Below are 19,147 nucleotides of genomic sequence, written 5' to 3'. Positions count from 1 at the left end.
TGACTGCACCAAATTCAGACTGTGAGTTTTTAACCAGATCTGTTAACACCTGTCCATTAAACACCTCAAATGATGCAATATTTCCATAATTAAATTATATACAAAGAAAGAATAGAATAATATTGAAGATTAAAAATTATATTGATCAACTTAATATTTATATCTCTTTGATCCTATATTTATATAGGCAACGTCACAACTAAAAGCCATAAAATAGAGGTGGTTATTACAACTAGTATTAACAATAAACAATACTAATCGACTAAGAAACATAATTAGTTAATGGTGTTTAACACTCCCTCAAACTAGAGTGGATGTTGTGCAGTCTAAATTTGTGATTTAAGGTGAAGCGCTTTTGTGAATACAAACGCAACTTGATTGGTTGAGTGGATTGTCATCAAGTATATAATTTTCTTTTGATGTTTGGTACAGACCACATGACAGTTCATTTCAATGTGTTTGGTGCGTTCGTGAAAGACATGATTGTTTCCAATATGTATGACAGTACTGTATGTCCAGATCTTTGAGGAGATATATTAGTCATTGAACCTCCCAAATGGCGTTTGTTACAGAGAAATATTTCACCTCTGAAGATAACATGTAAATAACATGTTTTTTCTTCTTTTCCGCATATGAGAAAGGTTTTTAGGTAAAAACATAAATCAAAAGTAGAGTGGTCGATTTAAGTGCAAACCCCGTCAGAGTATGGTATAAATATATATTGAATAACAGGCCTTAGCCATGAACTAATTTGATGTTACTAAGAATCCTAAGAGTCACTTGAAGGTAGGGATTACCACATGCCTCTGTTAGTAGAATCTCCGCGAAAATTTCTCTGTTTGGGTCCCAAAGATGGGAATTTTTCCCGTGAGGACGGGGATGAGGAACAAAGTTCCACCAAAGACACTTCGGGGATAGGGACAACGAGTCCCCCCCGCTTAGAATACCATAATATCCTTAATTCATATATAATTTTAAGTTTTTATTTAGATTTATTTGTCATTTCATATAATTTATTTTATAAATAAATTTAAAACAATACAATTTATTTATCATTTTATATAATTTATTTTATAAACAAGTTTGAGGGAAGAGTATAGAATAAATATTATTAAAAAATATATATTTATTTTAGGGGATTAATTTATTAATTTCTCTTAGTTAGTTTTTTTTTTAACTTTTTACTGTTAATTTGGTTAAACATAATAAATAAATAAAGTATGTTTATGGATTTCCATAAGAATTTTGAAGTTTCATGGGAATCCGTGAGGACGGGGATGGGTCAAAAGTCCCTTTGTGGTGGGGATCTGAGACAGAAATTAAGATGAGAATATATCATCATCCCTGCTCTATTGACATCCCTACTTGAAGGTGTACACTGATTGAATTAGAGAAGAACTGATTTAACATGCAAATACAAATACCTGGATTAATGTGAGTTAAATAGAACAACTTATCTATGAGACTTCTAAAGGAAGTAGGGTTGTGAAGAGGAAATTTTGGTTCGGTGTTTAGTTTGTGATTGAGATCTATTGGTCTTGAGGCAGGTTTGACACCAAGTAGTTTGGCCTCTTATAGGAGGTCCAAACTATATTTCCTTTGGCAAATAGAGATGCCTTGTAAGGATATTGTAACTTCAAATCTCATAAAATACTTTAAATTACCAAAGTCTCTGATATTAGATTTATTATCTAAGACGAGCTTTAAATTTGAAATGACATCTATATTATTCCCTGAAATCATTAATTCATCAATATAGAATAAAACAACAACAAAACAGTTACGGTTAATTTTTATGAATAATGAGTAATTAGACTTAGTTTGCTTGTAACCTAAGTCAACCAGAGCTGTGGTAAATTTATGATTCCATTGTCTATTCGCTTATTTTAAGCCATAAACTTATCTTTTTAATTTACAAACCAAGTTTTATTTGAAACATTCAATCTATGACGGACTTTCATATACACTTTTTCATCAAAATCACCCTGTAAAAAGGTTGTGTTTATATATAGGTGGGGAAAGGTACCTGTTATTAGAGATAGTCAAGGATGAAATAAGGAGAGTATTAGTCATTTTAACAATTAGAATAAAAATTTCAAGGTAATCAATCCCTTTAATTTGGTGTTGAACCCCTTAACTATTAAACAGTTAAACGAGCTTTCTACCTTTCAATAATCCCAATAAAAAGTAAAAGGCGTGTAGAAAAATATAATAGATAAAAATAACTTAAAAAATAGAATCCAAGGTATATTTTATAATACCATGTTAACACTTGTCCATTAAACCCCTCAAACATTTTCATAATTGAAATTTATGCAAACAAGAAAGAATAGAACAATATTGAAGATGAAAAAATTATATTGATCAACTTAATTTTTACACCTCTTTGATCAAATATAGGCAAAGTTATAACTAAAAGCCATAAAAATAGAGATGACTATAATATCTTTTTGGTTAAGGATTTTTATAGGGGAGGAAAAAATATATTTAAAATGAATATTGTTTTGTTTGATATTTTAGTAGGGAAACAGAAGGAAGAGGAGGGATCAAATCCCTGGTATAGCTTTTTTTTTTCTTTTGTAGTTAAAAATTTATTCTTGCCTTAACCTCATATTTTATATTTTAAATTGGTTTTTTTACCGAGATAACCCAGTTTTTCGAAAAAATTCCCAAAATATCCCACGTTTCAAAAAAATTTCCAAACTACCCCACTTTTAGGAGGTGTCGCCAATTGGATTGGCGACTCCTCTTAAAACTTAAAGGGAGACGTCAATTGGATTGGCTAGGACAGGTGCCCTAGCCAATCCAATTAGCGCCTATGTGTAATTTTTAAGAGGAGGCGCCAATCCAATTGACGACTCCCTTAAAAAGGCCTCAAATGAGAAAGCCTCCAACATGAAAGTTGTAGATCTTTTCTAGAAAATGAATTTGGACATAAATTTTGCATCATTTGGATTTTTTTTTTGAGAAAGTTATGGGCAGTTGAAGTTGGACTACTGAGTTTTTCAACTGTTATCTGACCTATAATATTTTGCATTATCGCATGTGTTTCTTTTAGAATTATGAAATTTTGTCCAACATAACATTTGAAATAGACATCTCAAATTTTGCAATGCACTTGGTCCCACCTCAAAACAATTAAAAATGAGTGAGTTAGGTCCTTGCGAACTTGACCCAAAATTAGGGTTTCTGTCAAAACATGTGTATGTGAATTTTGTCAAAAGGGACCAACTTCAAGCCCTTCTGTTTGAATGATAAAAGCCTCAAATTACAAAACCTTCAACATAAAAGTTGTAGATCTTTTCAAGACAATGAATTTGGACTAAAATTTTGCATCATTTGCATTTTTTTTGAGAAAGGTATGGGCACCTGAACTTGGACTCTTTGACATTTCAATTGTTATGTGGCCTATAATGTTTTGTATTATCATATGTGTTTATTTTTGAATTATGAAATTTTGTCCAACATAACAATTTAAGTAGACATATCAAACTTTGCAATGCACTTTGTCCCACCTCAAAATCATAAAAAATGAGTGAGTTAGGTTCTTGGGTAGTTGACCCAAAATTAGGGTTTCAGTCAAAACATGTGTATGTGAATTTTGCCAAAATGGAGTTTAGACAAAGAAACCTAATGTTTGGAGTTTACACAAAGATAAATTTGATATAATACGACTTGATATTAATAAAATTTGGAGTTTACACAAAGAATCCTAATGGTGATGACCGGGATCACCTAACCGACCTCCAGTCCCACATTCCCTAGCTACCCTAACCCTTGGCCCTAACCCACGTTGACGATTCTGCACCGGTGTTTGTTCATCTGAGGGGCCAGAAGCGTCATTACCTCCTACAGGAGAAGATCCGTTGAGGTATTCAGCCAACTCAGCATAGTCTTCAGTATTCAATGATGGTGTACCGGCGTAGTTGAGCTCATGACCCATGCCAGAGAAGTTGGGGTGTGGTTGACTCATGGATGGGCGACCGGGACGGTTGAAGGGAGACATGGGTGTGAATGATGCGTCTAGGAAAGGTTGTTGGGGTGTTTGGAAGACATAGGTGTAAGACCCCAATTTTGGCCCTAAGATCCCTCATGGCCCATATCATATCATACCATGGCCTCAAGGATCATTGCATACCCTAGCTTCCTTCCTAGTGGGTGGGATACCTTGTGAGTGTGGTTCTTGATCACCAAGCATGTATTGCATTTGTATATCATTGCTTTTCATATGTTTACTAACCAAAAGTACAAAAATATTGTCATCTAACCTTGTTGCTTGCAGATGAAGCTAACTAGGTCAAACAGTCAAATCAAGGCATTGAGCATTGGATGGTGACCATTCTTGAAGAATTTGGACACCATGATCCTTCATCAAGAGTTCATATAACTTGTGACATCATTTGGAATCAAGATCTCAATTGAAAGAGGCTTGGAATTCATCAGAACATGGCCCAGTCATCCAAAACCCTAGAAAAGTCAACTGTGGTCAACTGTGCATCTAATCAGGGATTGGAGGGTGTGAAATGGTTGGAAATACTTCATTCATGTCCATATGAGCCTCATTTGACATTTCAAATACTCACATTGAAGGATTTGAGGTCATACCAAAAGTTTCCAAAAGGAAGAATGACTTATGGTTGCAAGTTCCCAAAAAATGGCAAGTTTTTGGAACAACTTCAACTCAATTTTCCACCATCAAAAAAGCTTCAAATGGAATTTTGTTGAACATGAAAGTTGTAGATCTTTCTCTCCCATTTCCAAAAAGTCCAAGATCGTGAGAATCGGATGAACGGTTGAGGAGATATGATCAAATTACCACCGAGCGTGCATGGCAAAATTTTCCATGTATCGATGCATACGAATTTCGCATCGATGCGTGCAAGGCAAAAAGTGCTATGTATCGATGCATACGAGTTATGTGTCGATGCATACTGTTAAAAAGTGCTATGTATCGATGCATACGAGTTATGTGTCGATGCATACTGCTAAAAAGTGCTATGTATTGATACAAACAAGTTATGTGTTGATGCATACTGTTAAAAAGTGTTATGTATTGATACAAACAAGTTATGTGTCGATGCATACTGTTAAAAAGTGTTATGTATTGATACGTACAAGTTATGTATCGATCCATACTGTTAAAAATGTGCTAGGCATCGATGCAGGAGCTTTTGTATCAATACATAACTCTGTTTTGAGCTCTCATACAGCACTGTTCACGTCCATATTACTTCATGCACCATTTTCATGCACAAGGGTGAAAATCCCATTTTGTCAAAACACCTCCATTTTAATCATTTCCATTTACCAATTGGTTAATCATGTTTAGAGGGTGATTAGTAGAGAGTATTTAAACCAAAACTCTAACAGAATTGGAAAATACTAATCACTTTTTCAGATCCAAAAGCCAAAAATTCTCAAATTCTCTCATTTTTTCTCCAATTTCCACATACACTTTTTCATCAATTCTTCAATAATTCACCTTCGTTTCTGCAAATTCTTGGTTGAATCTTCATGTGCAGGTGATGTTGAAGTTCTGTTGAAGCAATTAAGGGAGAAAATCGTGCCAATTCTCACTGTTGCAAAGCTTGTCCATCAATGGGAGTTGCAAGATTCTTCATGATTATGCGCCTTTGAGCTGAGAGATCATCGCCGTACACCTTCTTGAGCACTAAAGGCCATCTGTTTTCATCGATTGAAGCCAAACACGCAAGGATTTCACACTGCCATATCAAGAAGGTTGGATTTCGAAATCTTTAATTCTTGCAATTGCCATGCGGTTTAGGTAGAGCACGCGACATAGAACAAACCGCAATTTGAATCGTGTTAAATCGTTGAATATCCATGGAGAAATCTTGATTTAAAGATCGTATGCCAAAACTTTTCTTGAGTGGATCTTTGTGTGTGTTAACTTCTGGACAAAATCACTACCATATCTATGATCTACGTGGTGAGACGGAGAGAACGGTATATGATTTGTTTGATTTGGTGCAAATTTGTTCATAACCGAATCTGGAGTTGATGAACTCACATGAACACGCGAAGAACATTCCCAGTTTTCGCGTTTGATCCGGTTTCCTTGGCTTCGCGTTCAAAATTGTGTTTACCGCCCGAAACAACCAATAGGAGCGCGCCACACAATTTATTTAAGCTGTGCGTTTTGGTCCCTGGCTAGGGTATTTACGAAATTGCCACTGCGTGTTAATTAATTCACTTAATCCATTAAATAATTATTTCATAATTTGATCAAACTTCCAAAAATCATAACTAAGTCAATATTAGTCCAAATTAGGTGGGATTTTTTTTGATAGATCCCAATTTTTCTCTAGAATATTTTAGGCATAATAGTTCATGTTGTGCTTGGTAGAATTTTAGAATGGCTTAAGGATATTTGACATGTATGACATATATGTATGTTTTACCATTTTAATCACCAAATGATCATGCTAGCTCCAAATTGAGTGAAATTTCATGTGATGATTCTTGACACATTCCTGGAGATTTTGATGTATAATTTGTAATTTTTGGACCTCTGGTTTGTTAGATATGATTTATTCTTTTTGAGTGTGACAATATGTGTCACACTATGATATGCTGAGTTCATGATTTATTTTTCCATGCTTCCCTTAGGCCTATAGCCCTGATTTTTTGCATGAGATGACTTTCATATGTTAGGTTTCCCCCTGAATTTTTGTGGATTTAATTGATCCATTTTCTAATTGATTTGGATTTTTGATTGCTGTTTAGCAATTTTGGATTGTTTCTTGAGTAGCAAATTTACATGTGTTGATAAATGCTCATCCCTTATCCTATGAATGTGAAAATTGGTGGAGTGTTTCCTAACATGTTTAGCTTTAATTTGGCTTTGGTCCCACTCATTTCTAATTTGATTTCACTGTTTTACAATTGATTGAAGTTAGTATACACTTTGTGACCTAGTTTAGGTTGGTTTTTGCATGCCATGATTTCCTGATTTAATTTCTCTACTTCCACTAGTCCAAATAACATGAAATTTGACATGTAGCTTATCGAATACCTTCTGTTTGAGCTGGAATTTTTGTGGAATTTATTGGACTGTTTTGGTATTTGTTTGAGTGTGATCATTCTGTTAGCTCCATTGTGATTCACAAATGCATAGTTTGACATGTCATGTGCATAAAATGAACTTGGTGCACTGTTTGGATATGAGACCAATTGGTCCTTCTTTCTAATTGATTAGGCTTGGTTGTGACCAATTTTTACTTGCTGTTTCAAATTTTTTACCTCCTTTTGACCCTAGGCTAGTCCTAGTGGTCTTACTTCTCACATTTGAGTTGTTTTTTCAGGTTAAAGAAGCAAAATGCTTCAAGGACTTAATTCAAGTTGACTAATGTTGTTTCAGTTGATGTTATACACTAACTTGTCTTGTTTTGTAGGGTGCTTGGTTCCCTTAAGCTTTTGTGCTTTGCACATTGCATTGTTTGATTGTACATTGTATATTGACTCTTATGCTGTTTATTTTGACTTTGTGTTTGGTACTGATTATATTTGATTGATTTCAGGTACCATAGTCGCTTATAGTTCTTTAAGAACTTGCATTGCTTTGCTTAAAGAGCATTTGCATTGAGGTATGCACCTCTTGTCTCCATGTAGTCTGGAAGACCTGGCTTGTTATTTAGCCAGGCAACTGTCTGAAGTCCTCCTTAAGAGGCATTGTTTGTGATTGTTTATGTTTGTCCCAAGCAGGAAAAGTCCTCATGTGAGGCAATTGGTGGATATAAGAGATATGTAGCCTATCTCCCACTATTCTGTGTGTCTTCTCCTTGCTCCCATTACATGGTTGTAGCATTGAGATCCAAACCCAAGATCTATCGAGTCTTCAATTGGGGAAAGAGTTCCATCTTTCTGAACTCCCCCACATTCTTACATTTACATGCTCTCTCGGACCTGAGATAGAAGCAATGAGGCACACCCCTCATATCCTTTCATCTGCTTCACCTTAGCCCCTCAATGGCAAGGTTAAGAGCGACACTTACCTATTACAGTGGACTTTCATAGTCAAACCCTTTGATTGAGCCTCATTGTTTGGTTATAGAGTGTGCTACATGAGTTTGTGATTTATTACTCATTTGTACATGATTGCTTGCATGCCTTAGTGCATTTCTCATCATTTATTGCTCCTTGTAGCATGTCCATCATTTCATACCTATGTGATTTGTTTGCTTACCCATTGAGGAACCAGTTATAAGTCCCTGTAAGTTGGCATCTGTTCCCATGATATGGAAGGGGTAGAGTGTAAGACCTCATTGGTCACTCATATCCATTGCCTAGTGCATTTATCTGTTGTATGTGAGGATACAATTGTAAGTCCCTGCAAGTTGGCATTTGTACTCCCATGATCATATGTGTGGGATTGGGATAAGTCCAGGCCATTGGCTTCCAACTTCCATGTTTGTTTTGTTTTAAGGATAGTGGTGTAAATCCATTGAGTGGTATCCGGTGTCCGCTTTTGTTTTGTTTTGTGGGATTGGCGTAAGTCCATTGAGTGGAATCCGGTACCATTTGTTTGTTTATTTTGTTATTTTTCATTGCCCATTCCAAAGGACGCACTTGAGTCATCTCCTATATGACTTCAAGAGGCGAACCTCTTAGGAAGTTTTACATTCCATTCTTCATCCATTCATCCCATTGTGTCCTAATCCTTTTCACACATTGCTTTCAAAAAACTTGAGATATAATTGTGCAAACATTGCCATGTTTTCAAATTAGAAACCTGGACCTTATGTCCTTGACTTTTTCAAACTCCATTTCATAACACTTCTTTTGAATCAATCTTAATCATACTTTGACTCCTTTTGTGAATAATCCTAACCCATTAACTTCACTCACTCAAATGTTTTGGCTTTGTCCATTCTTGTTAATCTTTTCATGCATTAGCCATAGGTTTCAATTCTCATTGTGGTTGATGTAAACCTCACCCTATCCTTAGTGAGTCGACAATAAGACTTCCGTACTGAAAACAGGGTTAACCCCTCTAGTACGTCGAAGCTATCCTCGCATGGTGGATGTTGGTCTTGGTCGAGTTTTCTCCCATTGATAATGAAGAACCTTAAGTGCTATTGTTTAAAATTGAACTCACTAATTTTTGGAAATCTTTTAGCCGAACTACGGCGTTTTGATCCTTACCTTTGATGGAAGGTACGTAGGCAACGGGTTCATCCGTTCAAACACAAAAATAACTAACTTGTACATTCTTTTCTCATCATCCCATTCATGTTTGCACAACGATATTTCAAAACAAATAAATATTTTTCATACAACAAGTGTGAAAAGGGCTCCCTAGGAATACCTAGGACGTAGTGGGTGCCTAACACCTTCCCATTGCGTAATTTACCCCTTACCCAGACTCTCTGATCTTTTTATTAGTTTTCTAGGTGTAAAACTTCTTAGGTTTTTGTTCGCTTTTTAACCAGTCCTTTTGGATAAATAAAAGTGCGGTGGCGACTCGTTTCATTGTATACTTTGCTTATGGTTTAATTAATAGATCATATAGCAACGAATACACCGCTACAATAGGGTTGTGGGATGTTTTGGTTTTGTGATGTTTGGGCTTCTTGGCTATGGTAGGAGGAGGGGCAGTTAGTGTTTTGGCTAAGGCGACTTTGGTATGGTGATGGTGTGGGGGCGAAGCGACACCATCTGCATGTCTGACACGTGGCAGTCTTGTCTCCTGCGTGCTGAACAAGTCACTTATGGATGGCTTGCATGATTGACACATCATCTCTGACTATCTTACATGTCCGACACATGTCTGTCTTGTCTCCTGCATGCTGATGACTAACTTCTTGATAACTTGCATGGTTGACACATCATCTCAGAGTGTCTTGCATGACTAACACATCATCTCAGAACTAGCTTACATGTCAGACACGTGGCTGTCCTGTCTTCTGCATGCTGAAGAGTCACTTCTTGATAGCTTGCATTGTTGACACATCAACTCACACTGTCTTGCATGAATGACATATCATCTCAGAACTAGATAGCATGCTTGACACATAATCTCAGAGTAGCTTGCATGACAGACACATCATCTCAGAACTAGCTTGCATGCTTGACACATTATCTCAGAGTAGCTTCAATGTCCGACACATCATCTCAGAACTAGCTAGCATGTGAGACACTGATACCATCTATTTAAGTGTCTTACTATCAACATCCAAGACACTTCACTCACATTCATCTGCACTTGCAAAATAGTTTTCATCTCCATAATGTCATCTTCATCATTATACAGTGTCAACGTTCACTGCAACGGTGAAACTTTTGAGTCTGAGCTTCATGGTTTTTGTTTTCGAAACACTGATACCATTAGAATCACGATCAAGAGAAATGCAACCTTTTTGCATTTGAAAAAAAGAATACAATCCTTTATAGGATCAGGTATCGTGTCAAAGATCACATATCAAAATCCAATATTTTTTGAGAATGGTCAATGTAAGTTTTTCCCTCTTAAGGTACGAGACGATGAAGATGTTGAAAACATGTTTGTTAGTCATGAACATTCAGGCATGGATTGTATCGAGTTGTACATTACTCTACAACCATGTATACCGTCTCAACAGTCTCAACTAACCGATCAGGATGAAGCTGGTGAAGATGATGCAGATGATGCACAATGGTCAGATGAACTCAACCCAGAAGCAGAAGTAGAAGTCGACGTTGTTGATGAAGAAGAAGAGGAGACTGAGATACAGGTTGATCACATGCTGAACAACGACGATGAAGATGATGCTCAACCACCACCAATACCTCCTAGTCATGCCTACAATACTCCTCAACATATGACAAATATGGATCTTCACGACGATGAAACATCCGACAGTGTCTTCTATAATCCGTATCCGAGACCAGTAGGCGAATTAAAGGTGGGAGACATGTTTCGTACCAAAGAAGAATGTGTCTTGGCAATCAAAAAATTCCACATGAACAACTTTGCTGACTTTACAGTGAAACGCACTGATTCTAGAAGGTACGTTATCGAATGTCGTAACATGCTTTGTAAGTTTCGTTTGGCTGCGTCTTACAAGAAGAAAAATGACTCTTGGGAGATCGCTTCAATACACCCACCGCACAGTTGCGTTGCAACTAACATTGAACAAGATCACCGTAAACTGAGCACAGCTTTGATATGTCAAGACATTCTGCCATTGGTAAATAAAGACCCATCAGTGAAGGTGAGTATAATTATATCCCATATCCGAACAACATATAATTATACTCCATCTTACAAGAAAGCATGGATTGCGAGGACAAAGGCTGTTGAACAGGTTTTCGGCAACTAGGAGGATTCATTCAAGGAATTGCCACGGTTTTTATGGGCACTAAAAACTTATGTCCCAGGAACTGTGGCAATTATGGAGACAGTGCCAGCAATAATGCCAGACGGAACCTGTGCTACAGGTAATAGAATATTTCACCGTCTCTTTTGGGCATTTGACCCGTGCATCAAAGGTTTTGCTTTCTGCAAACCTCTCTTGCAAATTGATGGCACTTGGTTATACGGAAAATACAAGGGTACTTTGCTCATGGCGGTTGCACAAGACGGTAACAACAATGTCTTTCCCATTGTCTTTGCTCTTGTTGAAGGTGAAACGGCTGGTGGATGGGGTTTCTTTCTTCGACATCTCAGAACGCATGTCGCTCCACAAGCCAATCTATGTTTGATTTCTGATAGACATGCTGCCATTAAGAGTGCCTACAACAACCATGACAACGGATGGCATGATCCTCCTTCTACACATGTCTACTGTATCAGACACATTGCACAAAACTTCATGCGTGCTATAAAAGATAAGAATCTTCGCAAGAAGGTGGTGAATGTTGGGTATGCTTTAACTCAACCGTCATTTCAATATTATCGTGATGAAATTAGACTGTCTAATGAAGACGCGGGGAGATGGATAAATAACATACCAGTAGAGCAGTGGACAAGAGCATTTGACGGTGGTTGTCGATGGGGCCACATGACAACAAACATTGTGGAATGCATGAACGGGGTTTTCAAAGGAATTCGAAATCTGCCGATAACCGCCTTGGTAAGATCAACCTATTATAGGTTGGCTTCTATGTTCGCAACCAGAGGTGAAAGATGGAGTGCAGTGTTAATGTCTGGACAAGTATTCAGTGAGTGTTGCATGAAGGTCATGAAAGAGGAGAGCATCAAAGCTACGACACACGCTGTAACAGTCTTTGACCGTCATAGACAAAATTTCAGCGTCCAGGAAACAATGGGCAACAACGAGGGGAGACCAAATTTAGCCTACGCTGTTAGACTACACAGAAGTTGGTGCGATTGTGGAAAATTTCAGGCCTTCCGCATACCTTGCTCCCATGTCATTGCAGCATGCGCTTATACTCGTCAAGACGCTTACACCCATTTATCTGATGTGTACAAGGCCAACACCATCATGAATGTATATAGTCAAAGCTTTTCAGTACTACCAATGGAGGATTACTGGCCTCCATATGAAGGAGATATTGTTTGGCACAATGAAGAGATGCGTAGAAAGAAGAAAGGAAGGCCAAACAGCACACGTACCAGAACAGAGATGGATTCCACAGATAAAATGATAAGATTATGTAGTATTTGTCGTCAACCAGGACACAACAAAAACAACTGTCCCAATCAAGGAGCATCATCTAGATCTTAAGCTTTTTGTAACATTGTATTTCTGTAACAATCAATCATTATATATCATTAAGTTCTTGTTACAACGAGTTTCATAACAAACATCAGTACAAAACATCTGAAAAACATAAATAATTCTAACTGATTACAACAATCAAATTAATGTCGTCTCGACCGAACATCATTTCCCTAGCATCCTTATCAGTCTTCATTCGCACCCAACCAAAGATACTGTCAAGTCTCTCAATACTTCTGATTTTTCCCCTTCTGGTATTTTCCTGTCTAACCATCGAACCAGCTCCCTCTTCAGTTGATCTAACGTGGTGATGTTCCAAAACAGCATCAGCAATTGAGGTTTGTCTCTCGCATAAATCACCTTACCGTATCGGCGACGAACACCAAACATGATAGCCAAATGATTATATGAGTTGTGAAACAATTGGTCACACAACGCATCTATTTATAAGACAAAAAAGGCATTTTATGAGGGAGTCGCCAATTGAGTTGGCGCCTCCTCTTAAAACCTACACATAGGCGCCAATTGGATTGGCTAGGGCACCTGCCCTAGCCAATCCAATTGGCGCCTCCATTCAAGTTTTAAGAAGAGTCGTCATATGAACAACTTTCATGTTCATCAAAAATCCATTTGTTACTTGGAAGCTCATCATTCATTTCAAAACATTATAGGTCATTTTGACAGAAACCCTAATTTTGGGTCAAGTTCGCAGGGACCTAACTCACTCATTTTTGATTATTTTGAGGTGGGACCAAGTGAATTGCAAAATTTGATATGTCTACTTCAATTGTTATGTTGGACAAAATTTCATAATTCTAAAAGAAACGCATGGGATAATACAAAACATTATAGGTCAGATAACAGTTGAAAAACTCAGAAGTCCAACTTCAACTACCCATAACTTTCTCATAAAAAATCCAAATGATGCAAAATTTATGTCGAAATTCATTGTCTTGAAAAGATCTACAACTTTCATGTTGGAGGTTTTTCCATTTGAGACTTTTTTAAGGGATTCGCTAATTGAGTTGGCGCCTCCTCTTAAAACTTACACATAGGCGTCAATCCAATTGGCGCCTCCTTGCAATTTTTAAGAGGAGTCGCCAATTCAATTGGCGCCTCCTCCTAAAAGTGGGGTAGATTGAGAATTTTGTTAAAAACTGGGGTATTTTGAGAATTTTTTCGAAAAACTGGATTATCTCGGTAAAAAAACCTTTTAAATTATATATTATTATCATAATGCTTTTATAAAATATTTTAAGATATTCTCTGATTGGATATTTATATTTCAGTAATGAATTTGTGGTCGAATTATAAACGATAATATAAGAGATTAATTAATATGCATTATCAGTGTAAAAAAATTTATACCGTCAATTCATCATCATCATTCATTTGCATTATTTTATAGATGGAAGATTAACTGACGGTGTAAAATTCTTTTATATTGGAGATGTATTTCAATTAAATTCTAAATATAATAATAAAATTATAAGTAAATTAGTTTTAAAATACATCTTGTGAACCAAACATATAATTTAAATTTCGGCTGATATTTTGATCCAAACAATTTCTTCCCTCACATCCCCTTCCTCTTATCAAAATCTCCTCTTACCAAGAGAGGAAGACACGATATCTTAAAAACTTTAAGGTGTTGGGTAAATAGATTATCTCTCTTATAAATCTTAGATTCCATCCAACATTCTCCTCCACAAGTATAAGTCTTCAACATCCTATAATAGGATCCAACACCGGATCCAACTCCCGCTCCCCACAAAGCCGAATCACAACTCTGATACCACTGTAGTAGAGTTCGGGAGAATCGGGAGCACCAACCGGACTAATGCTCCAGAAGGACAAGAGAGGGAGACACCACATCTCAATCCAAAACCTTAAAGTGTTAGGTAAATTGGTCATCTCTCTTATAAATCCAACATTCCACTCATTCTTAGACAATGTGGAACTTTAACCACTCACACTTACACCCAACACTAATCTAACACAAGAGCATTACAATCATCACTTGAGTCATATATTGTCTTCAAACAACACAACTGCCAGAGCTAGCTTTCAGTCTTAATGTAATTTAAGCATGAAAAACTTCTAGTCTGCCTTGAATTTTTCCTGGCTTCAGAAAGTTTAGTGTCTGCATATTACATGCTATTCAAGCCTATACAAAAATTAACTATGGATAAAGAACTATACAGAGTATAAGCTGCTTGAATCTGTATAAAAAGTATAATTAACACGCCATGGAATTGTATACACTTTTTGTGCCAGGAAAATATTACACAGTATCATTTATAGCCATGCGTGTGAATAAACTAATATTGCAGTTAAGAAACATTAAATGCATATAGAGAAAAAAGGTGCAACATGTTAAAAAGTATTTGATTATGCAAGCTGTCATAATTTTAGGAAAATATGTAGCTTGTAAAAGTGTTTGCATCTATACAAATCAAAACTACCAGCCTTTTATCAGTGAAGTTTCATGAGATTGGAGATATTTTGTTACTGAAAATAAAACTAACAGGTCTGCTGTAAGGTTTATCCAAAGGGCAGGAGTTTTTGTTTGAAATAGAGACAGAAACAGATCATAATTATGTGAAAAGGTGGCTGTTATGTCATTGACAATTTTTATTATTTCAAACCAACTCTATTTTCAGAAAAAATGTCTAGCAACTAACTCAATTTTACAGAGACTACAATTATGCATGAAACCTCCATAAAGCATAACTGTGATTTGACTTAGAGGGGAGGGGATTGTCTGCAGTGACATCACCCTCCAGTGAAATCTGAACTATACATAAAAAATAGAGAGCGCAGAGTAAAGGAAGGGATAGATAAAGTTCAATGGTGATGATTAAAACTGGAGAGAAATCCAGTGAAGATTTAATGGAGAGGATCCATACCTGATTTAAAGTGCAATGTGGTGGGACAACAAAAAATTGAAATATAAGGTTGAATGCAGGTTACTTTCTTCTTTTAAGCATGTCTTTGCAAGTCATTTCTAGCGTGCAGCACATATATAGACATATATAGGTTATATTCTATAGTCAATAGCACTGCTATAGCAGAATAGCATAGAAATGGTAGGGTTTGGCACGATACTTTTGGCCGCCATCAGCAATTGCTGTTGTTGCAGACGCTAACTGCAGACAAATTGCAGCCCTAAACCTCTATTTCAAATCCTTATCTTTTAAAACAGGCTTTGTTTAAAGGTATAAATATCAATTCGAATCATTTTCAAAGTAATGTTTTATTCTTCATTTTGTTATAACCTTGGTCACAAATAATTGTTTTGTTCTTCTTTCTACTTTTAGTTCAGTTCACATATGTTTTTCTCTATTTAAATATTATTTAATTATTAAATATAACTCTCTTATAATTTTGCATATTTTTCTATTCTTGATTATTTATGTTTACTTGATCACTAATTTTTAGTTTTTACAATGGCGGCTAGCATTTTAGAGGGTCTATGTTACACGCCGCCATCTGGTAGTATTAACAACATAAGTTAAGTTAATGCATCATAATTACTAATGCAATTTTGAGCAATGCAGGTGGTTGTGGAGCAATTTGAAATCATGAATAATAGTTGCAGGAAACAACTATCCCGGATGCCATGACACTAATTTGAATACAAATGATTGGATACAAATGGTTTAGGCTGTAATACTCACAAATCTTCCAAACAGATCAATCTAAACAAGATGCTTAAACACTAAACAGATCAATCTAAACAGGAAGCTACAAGAATGGCGAGAAGAACAACAAACTGTGTCCAATTAGACGCTTGCTCGAATTAATACATTATAATTTCCAACGATAACATCTCACTTGCAGAGTGAAAACAAAGTATCAAAGGCATGTTGTACTTGTTAATAAAAAACTTTTCACTACAATGAAGATAAAGCATAATTGAATATATTCTACAAAAAACTACAAAGAAGCAATTGCCTTGCTTTATAATCAAGAAGGCCCTGTAAAACACAAAATCCTTCAACATTTTTAGACAATGAATATCAAAGGCATATTGACTTTTCATGTTTTACCTCACAATGTCTGAGAGTGTTCTTCTGTATACTAAAGAATAGTTTGACAAGCTGAATTGCAGATACATTCACATCTTAACTACTGAGCTGGGGTAGGACCAACATTACCCAAACCCATCTTCTTCCCCAGCAATGTAAGCTGCTCTACAAAGTCCACTCCAGTTAAAAGTTCGGTTGTTCCATATATAATATGCTTGGGAGGTTGCTGATTTTGTGCTAGCTCTTGCAGACTACAATATTCAACATAATTACCACCACCAATCATGAACACAATTGCTTCCTTAAATGGCCCTTTCAAATGGCTTCCACTTGTTCCAGAACCGGACTTAGGAGCGCGAGGATCGAATGCCAGGTATATATCTGTTTCAGGATTTGGTCTCCCTTCAATCAAGGCTTCAACAGTCCTCGCCAATGCAAGCTGCCTGTCACTAGATAAGAGATTTTTGACACCGGCAGTCACTGCACTTATTGACTGTCCATACAGTTTCTCAGCCCAGTCAACAATATTACTTCTACTAGCAGAATTTGCGGATGCCATTGAAACATTCAGAGACTTAATCTTTTTCACATACTGAAAAGCAGCAGTATCGACCTCAGACTCTCTCAGCACCGTTTCCACAGCTTCCACTTCAGTCGGATTAATGGTTTCCGATGAAATAAGATACATGATTGCAAATCGAAGCTTATCCATCTTGGTTCCCTTCCCTCTGAGCACAGTGAGAAGTTCACTCCGCTCAATGCCCCCTCTAACCATCATGTCATTCTCCTTCTTAGCATAAGAATCAAGAGACCTCTCTTTGATCTCACCCAACAACACAGTAGCAATGTTAGTATGCTTATCAATCACCTGCTTCCTCTCAGTAAGCTCGGGCAAAGAGTTCACAGCACTCATCAAATGCTTCGTGTTACCAATCAAATCCGTCCCATCAAACTCAGCACCGTGATTTCCTCCGGTCCTTTTATTCACCTCATCGACATCATTCTTATACTTATTCAGCTGAGTCTCAATCTCCACTGCAACCTCAGGGAATTCGAGCCCCCCATTGGCAACCCAAAACGGATCAGCACTATCCAATTCATAAGACCGCATCCCACCTTTCTCACCTTGAACACTCAACCTATTCAACTTCAACCCCAAAACATCATGAACCAACGGCCGATACCGAAAATCATGCTGAATCGCCACCGGAAGCTCAAAATTCCTGTCAAAGATACACAAAACAGGACGCTGAAAAGAGCTAACAAAATTCCCTCCCTCAGTAAACAAATTATTCTTCGCCAACAAATGATCACGGATCCGCTGATCCAACGCAGTCGCAACCATCTCAGCCGCACCACCACGAGGACACCGAATAACCGGCACAACACCAAGAGTCGCCAAAACACAAAACAAACCAGAAACAACCTTCTCAACAATATCCTCAATTTCACGGTCACCAGCAGAAGGATCATTAAGCTGAAGGAAACAAGATTTCTGCGCCAACGAAAACAGGTTATCCTCCAGAGTAACAAACTCAAGATACTGATCATGAACCTTAGAAATTCGCTGAATCGAATCAGAACTTAGGGTTCCCGAAGCGAGATCTTCGAGAAGAGGACGAGGAATCGAGGTCGAGAAATTGAGATGAAAAGTCTGGTAGAGAGATCGAGAAGCATCGGCGATGATTCTCTGAACATTGGATTGAATCGGTTGAACGAAGTAAACGGCGGGAACGTCGTGAACGGGTTTGCGATCTTTATCGATGAGGAAATAGAGAGTAACGCCGTGTTTTCGTAGATCTTTGACGTGAATTAACGGAGAGAGAATGTTTTGGCAGAATCTGTCGTAGATCAGAATCTTGTATGCTTCTTCGTTCGCCGTTCCGGTGGCGTTTATCGGTTGGTTTAGGTTCAGCATTCGTGCGATGCATTCTGAATCAATGAACGAAAATGGATCGTTAATGGAATTGCGAAAAATGAAGAAAATGGAATTAGGGGAAGAAGAATGGAGAGTTAGTTACCTGTTTGTTTCTGGCGAAGATTGAGAGTCATGGTTATGCTGGAGAGTGAGCTTGCTGAATTGAGAATTGGGATCGGTGGGAATGGGATGGGGTTTCAGATCTTCAATTGATGTTTGCTGCTCATACTCGTATTGTAACCTTTCTTACATCTGTGGTGAACTGCTGTGTAATAACTATTATTATTATTTCAATTATCAGGAAAAAATTATGCATACACTTTTTTAAATTGTTTATTAATTTAAAAATTTATTATTTGTTTAATATTATATTTAAATTTATATTTTATGAGGGTTTATGGATAGTCTTAAAAAAGGCATGGTAGAGGTTCTCTAAGGACAACTAATGCAATATATCATCTTTGTCAGCTTCCTAGTCAATTGTTTATTAGAACATACTTTAATATTTGTAATGG

General features: G+C 36.9%; 1 protein-coding gene across 5 annotated transcripts; it reads right to left on the bottom strand.

Annotated features, from left to right (window-relative positions):
• Positions 1-14,134: 14,134 nt before the first annotated feature.
• Positions 14,135-18,920, bottom strand: LOC127106940 (SEC1 family transport protein SLY1). Of its 5 annotated transcripts, none has more exons than XR_007795553.1 (3): positions 18,736-18,920; positions 16,736-18,646; positions 14,135-14,850 (listed from the first exon to the last, which is right to left on the bottom strand). XR_007795553.1 is itself a non-coding variant. In XM_051044239.1 (2 exons), the coding sequence occupies exons 1-2, from the start codon at positions 18,764-18,766 to the stop codon at positions 16,815-16,817; spliced, it is 1,863 nt and encodes a 620-aa protein (XP_050900196.1). In that variant the 5' UTR covers positions 18,767-18,920; the 3' UTR covers positions 16,460-16,814. The 5 variants fall into 5 exon arrangements, 1 of the variants encoding a protein (XP_050900196.1); XR_007795555.1 differs by having other exon boundaries at positions 14,135-14,826; XR_007795554.1 differs by having other exon boundaries at positions 14,135-14,808.
• Positions 18,921-19,147: the final 227 nt, after the last annotated feature.

Source organism: Lathyrus oleraceus, chromosome 7 (assembly GCF_024323335.1).
Source record: "Lathyrus oleraceus cultivar Zhongwan6 chromosome 7, CAAS_Psat_ZW6_1.0, whole genome shotgun sequence".
NCBI classification, from domain to species: Eukaryota; Viridiplantae; Streptophyta; class Magnoliopsida; order Fabales; family Fabaceae; genus Lathyrus; species Lathyrus oleraceus.
The sequence above is the reverse complement of the archived record's forward strand: the minus strand, read 5'-3'. Positions and strand labels throughout refer to the sequence as shown.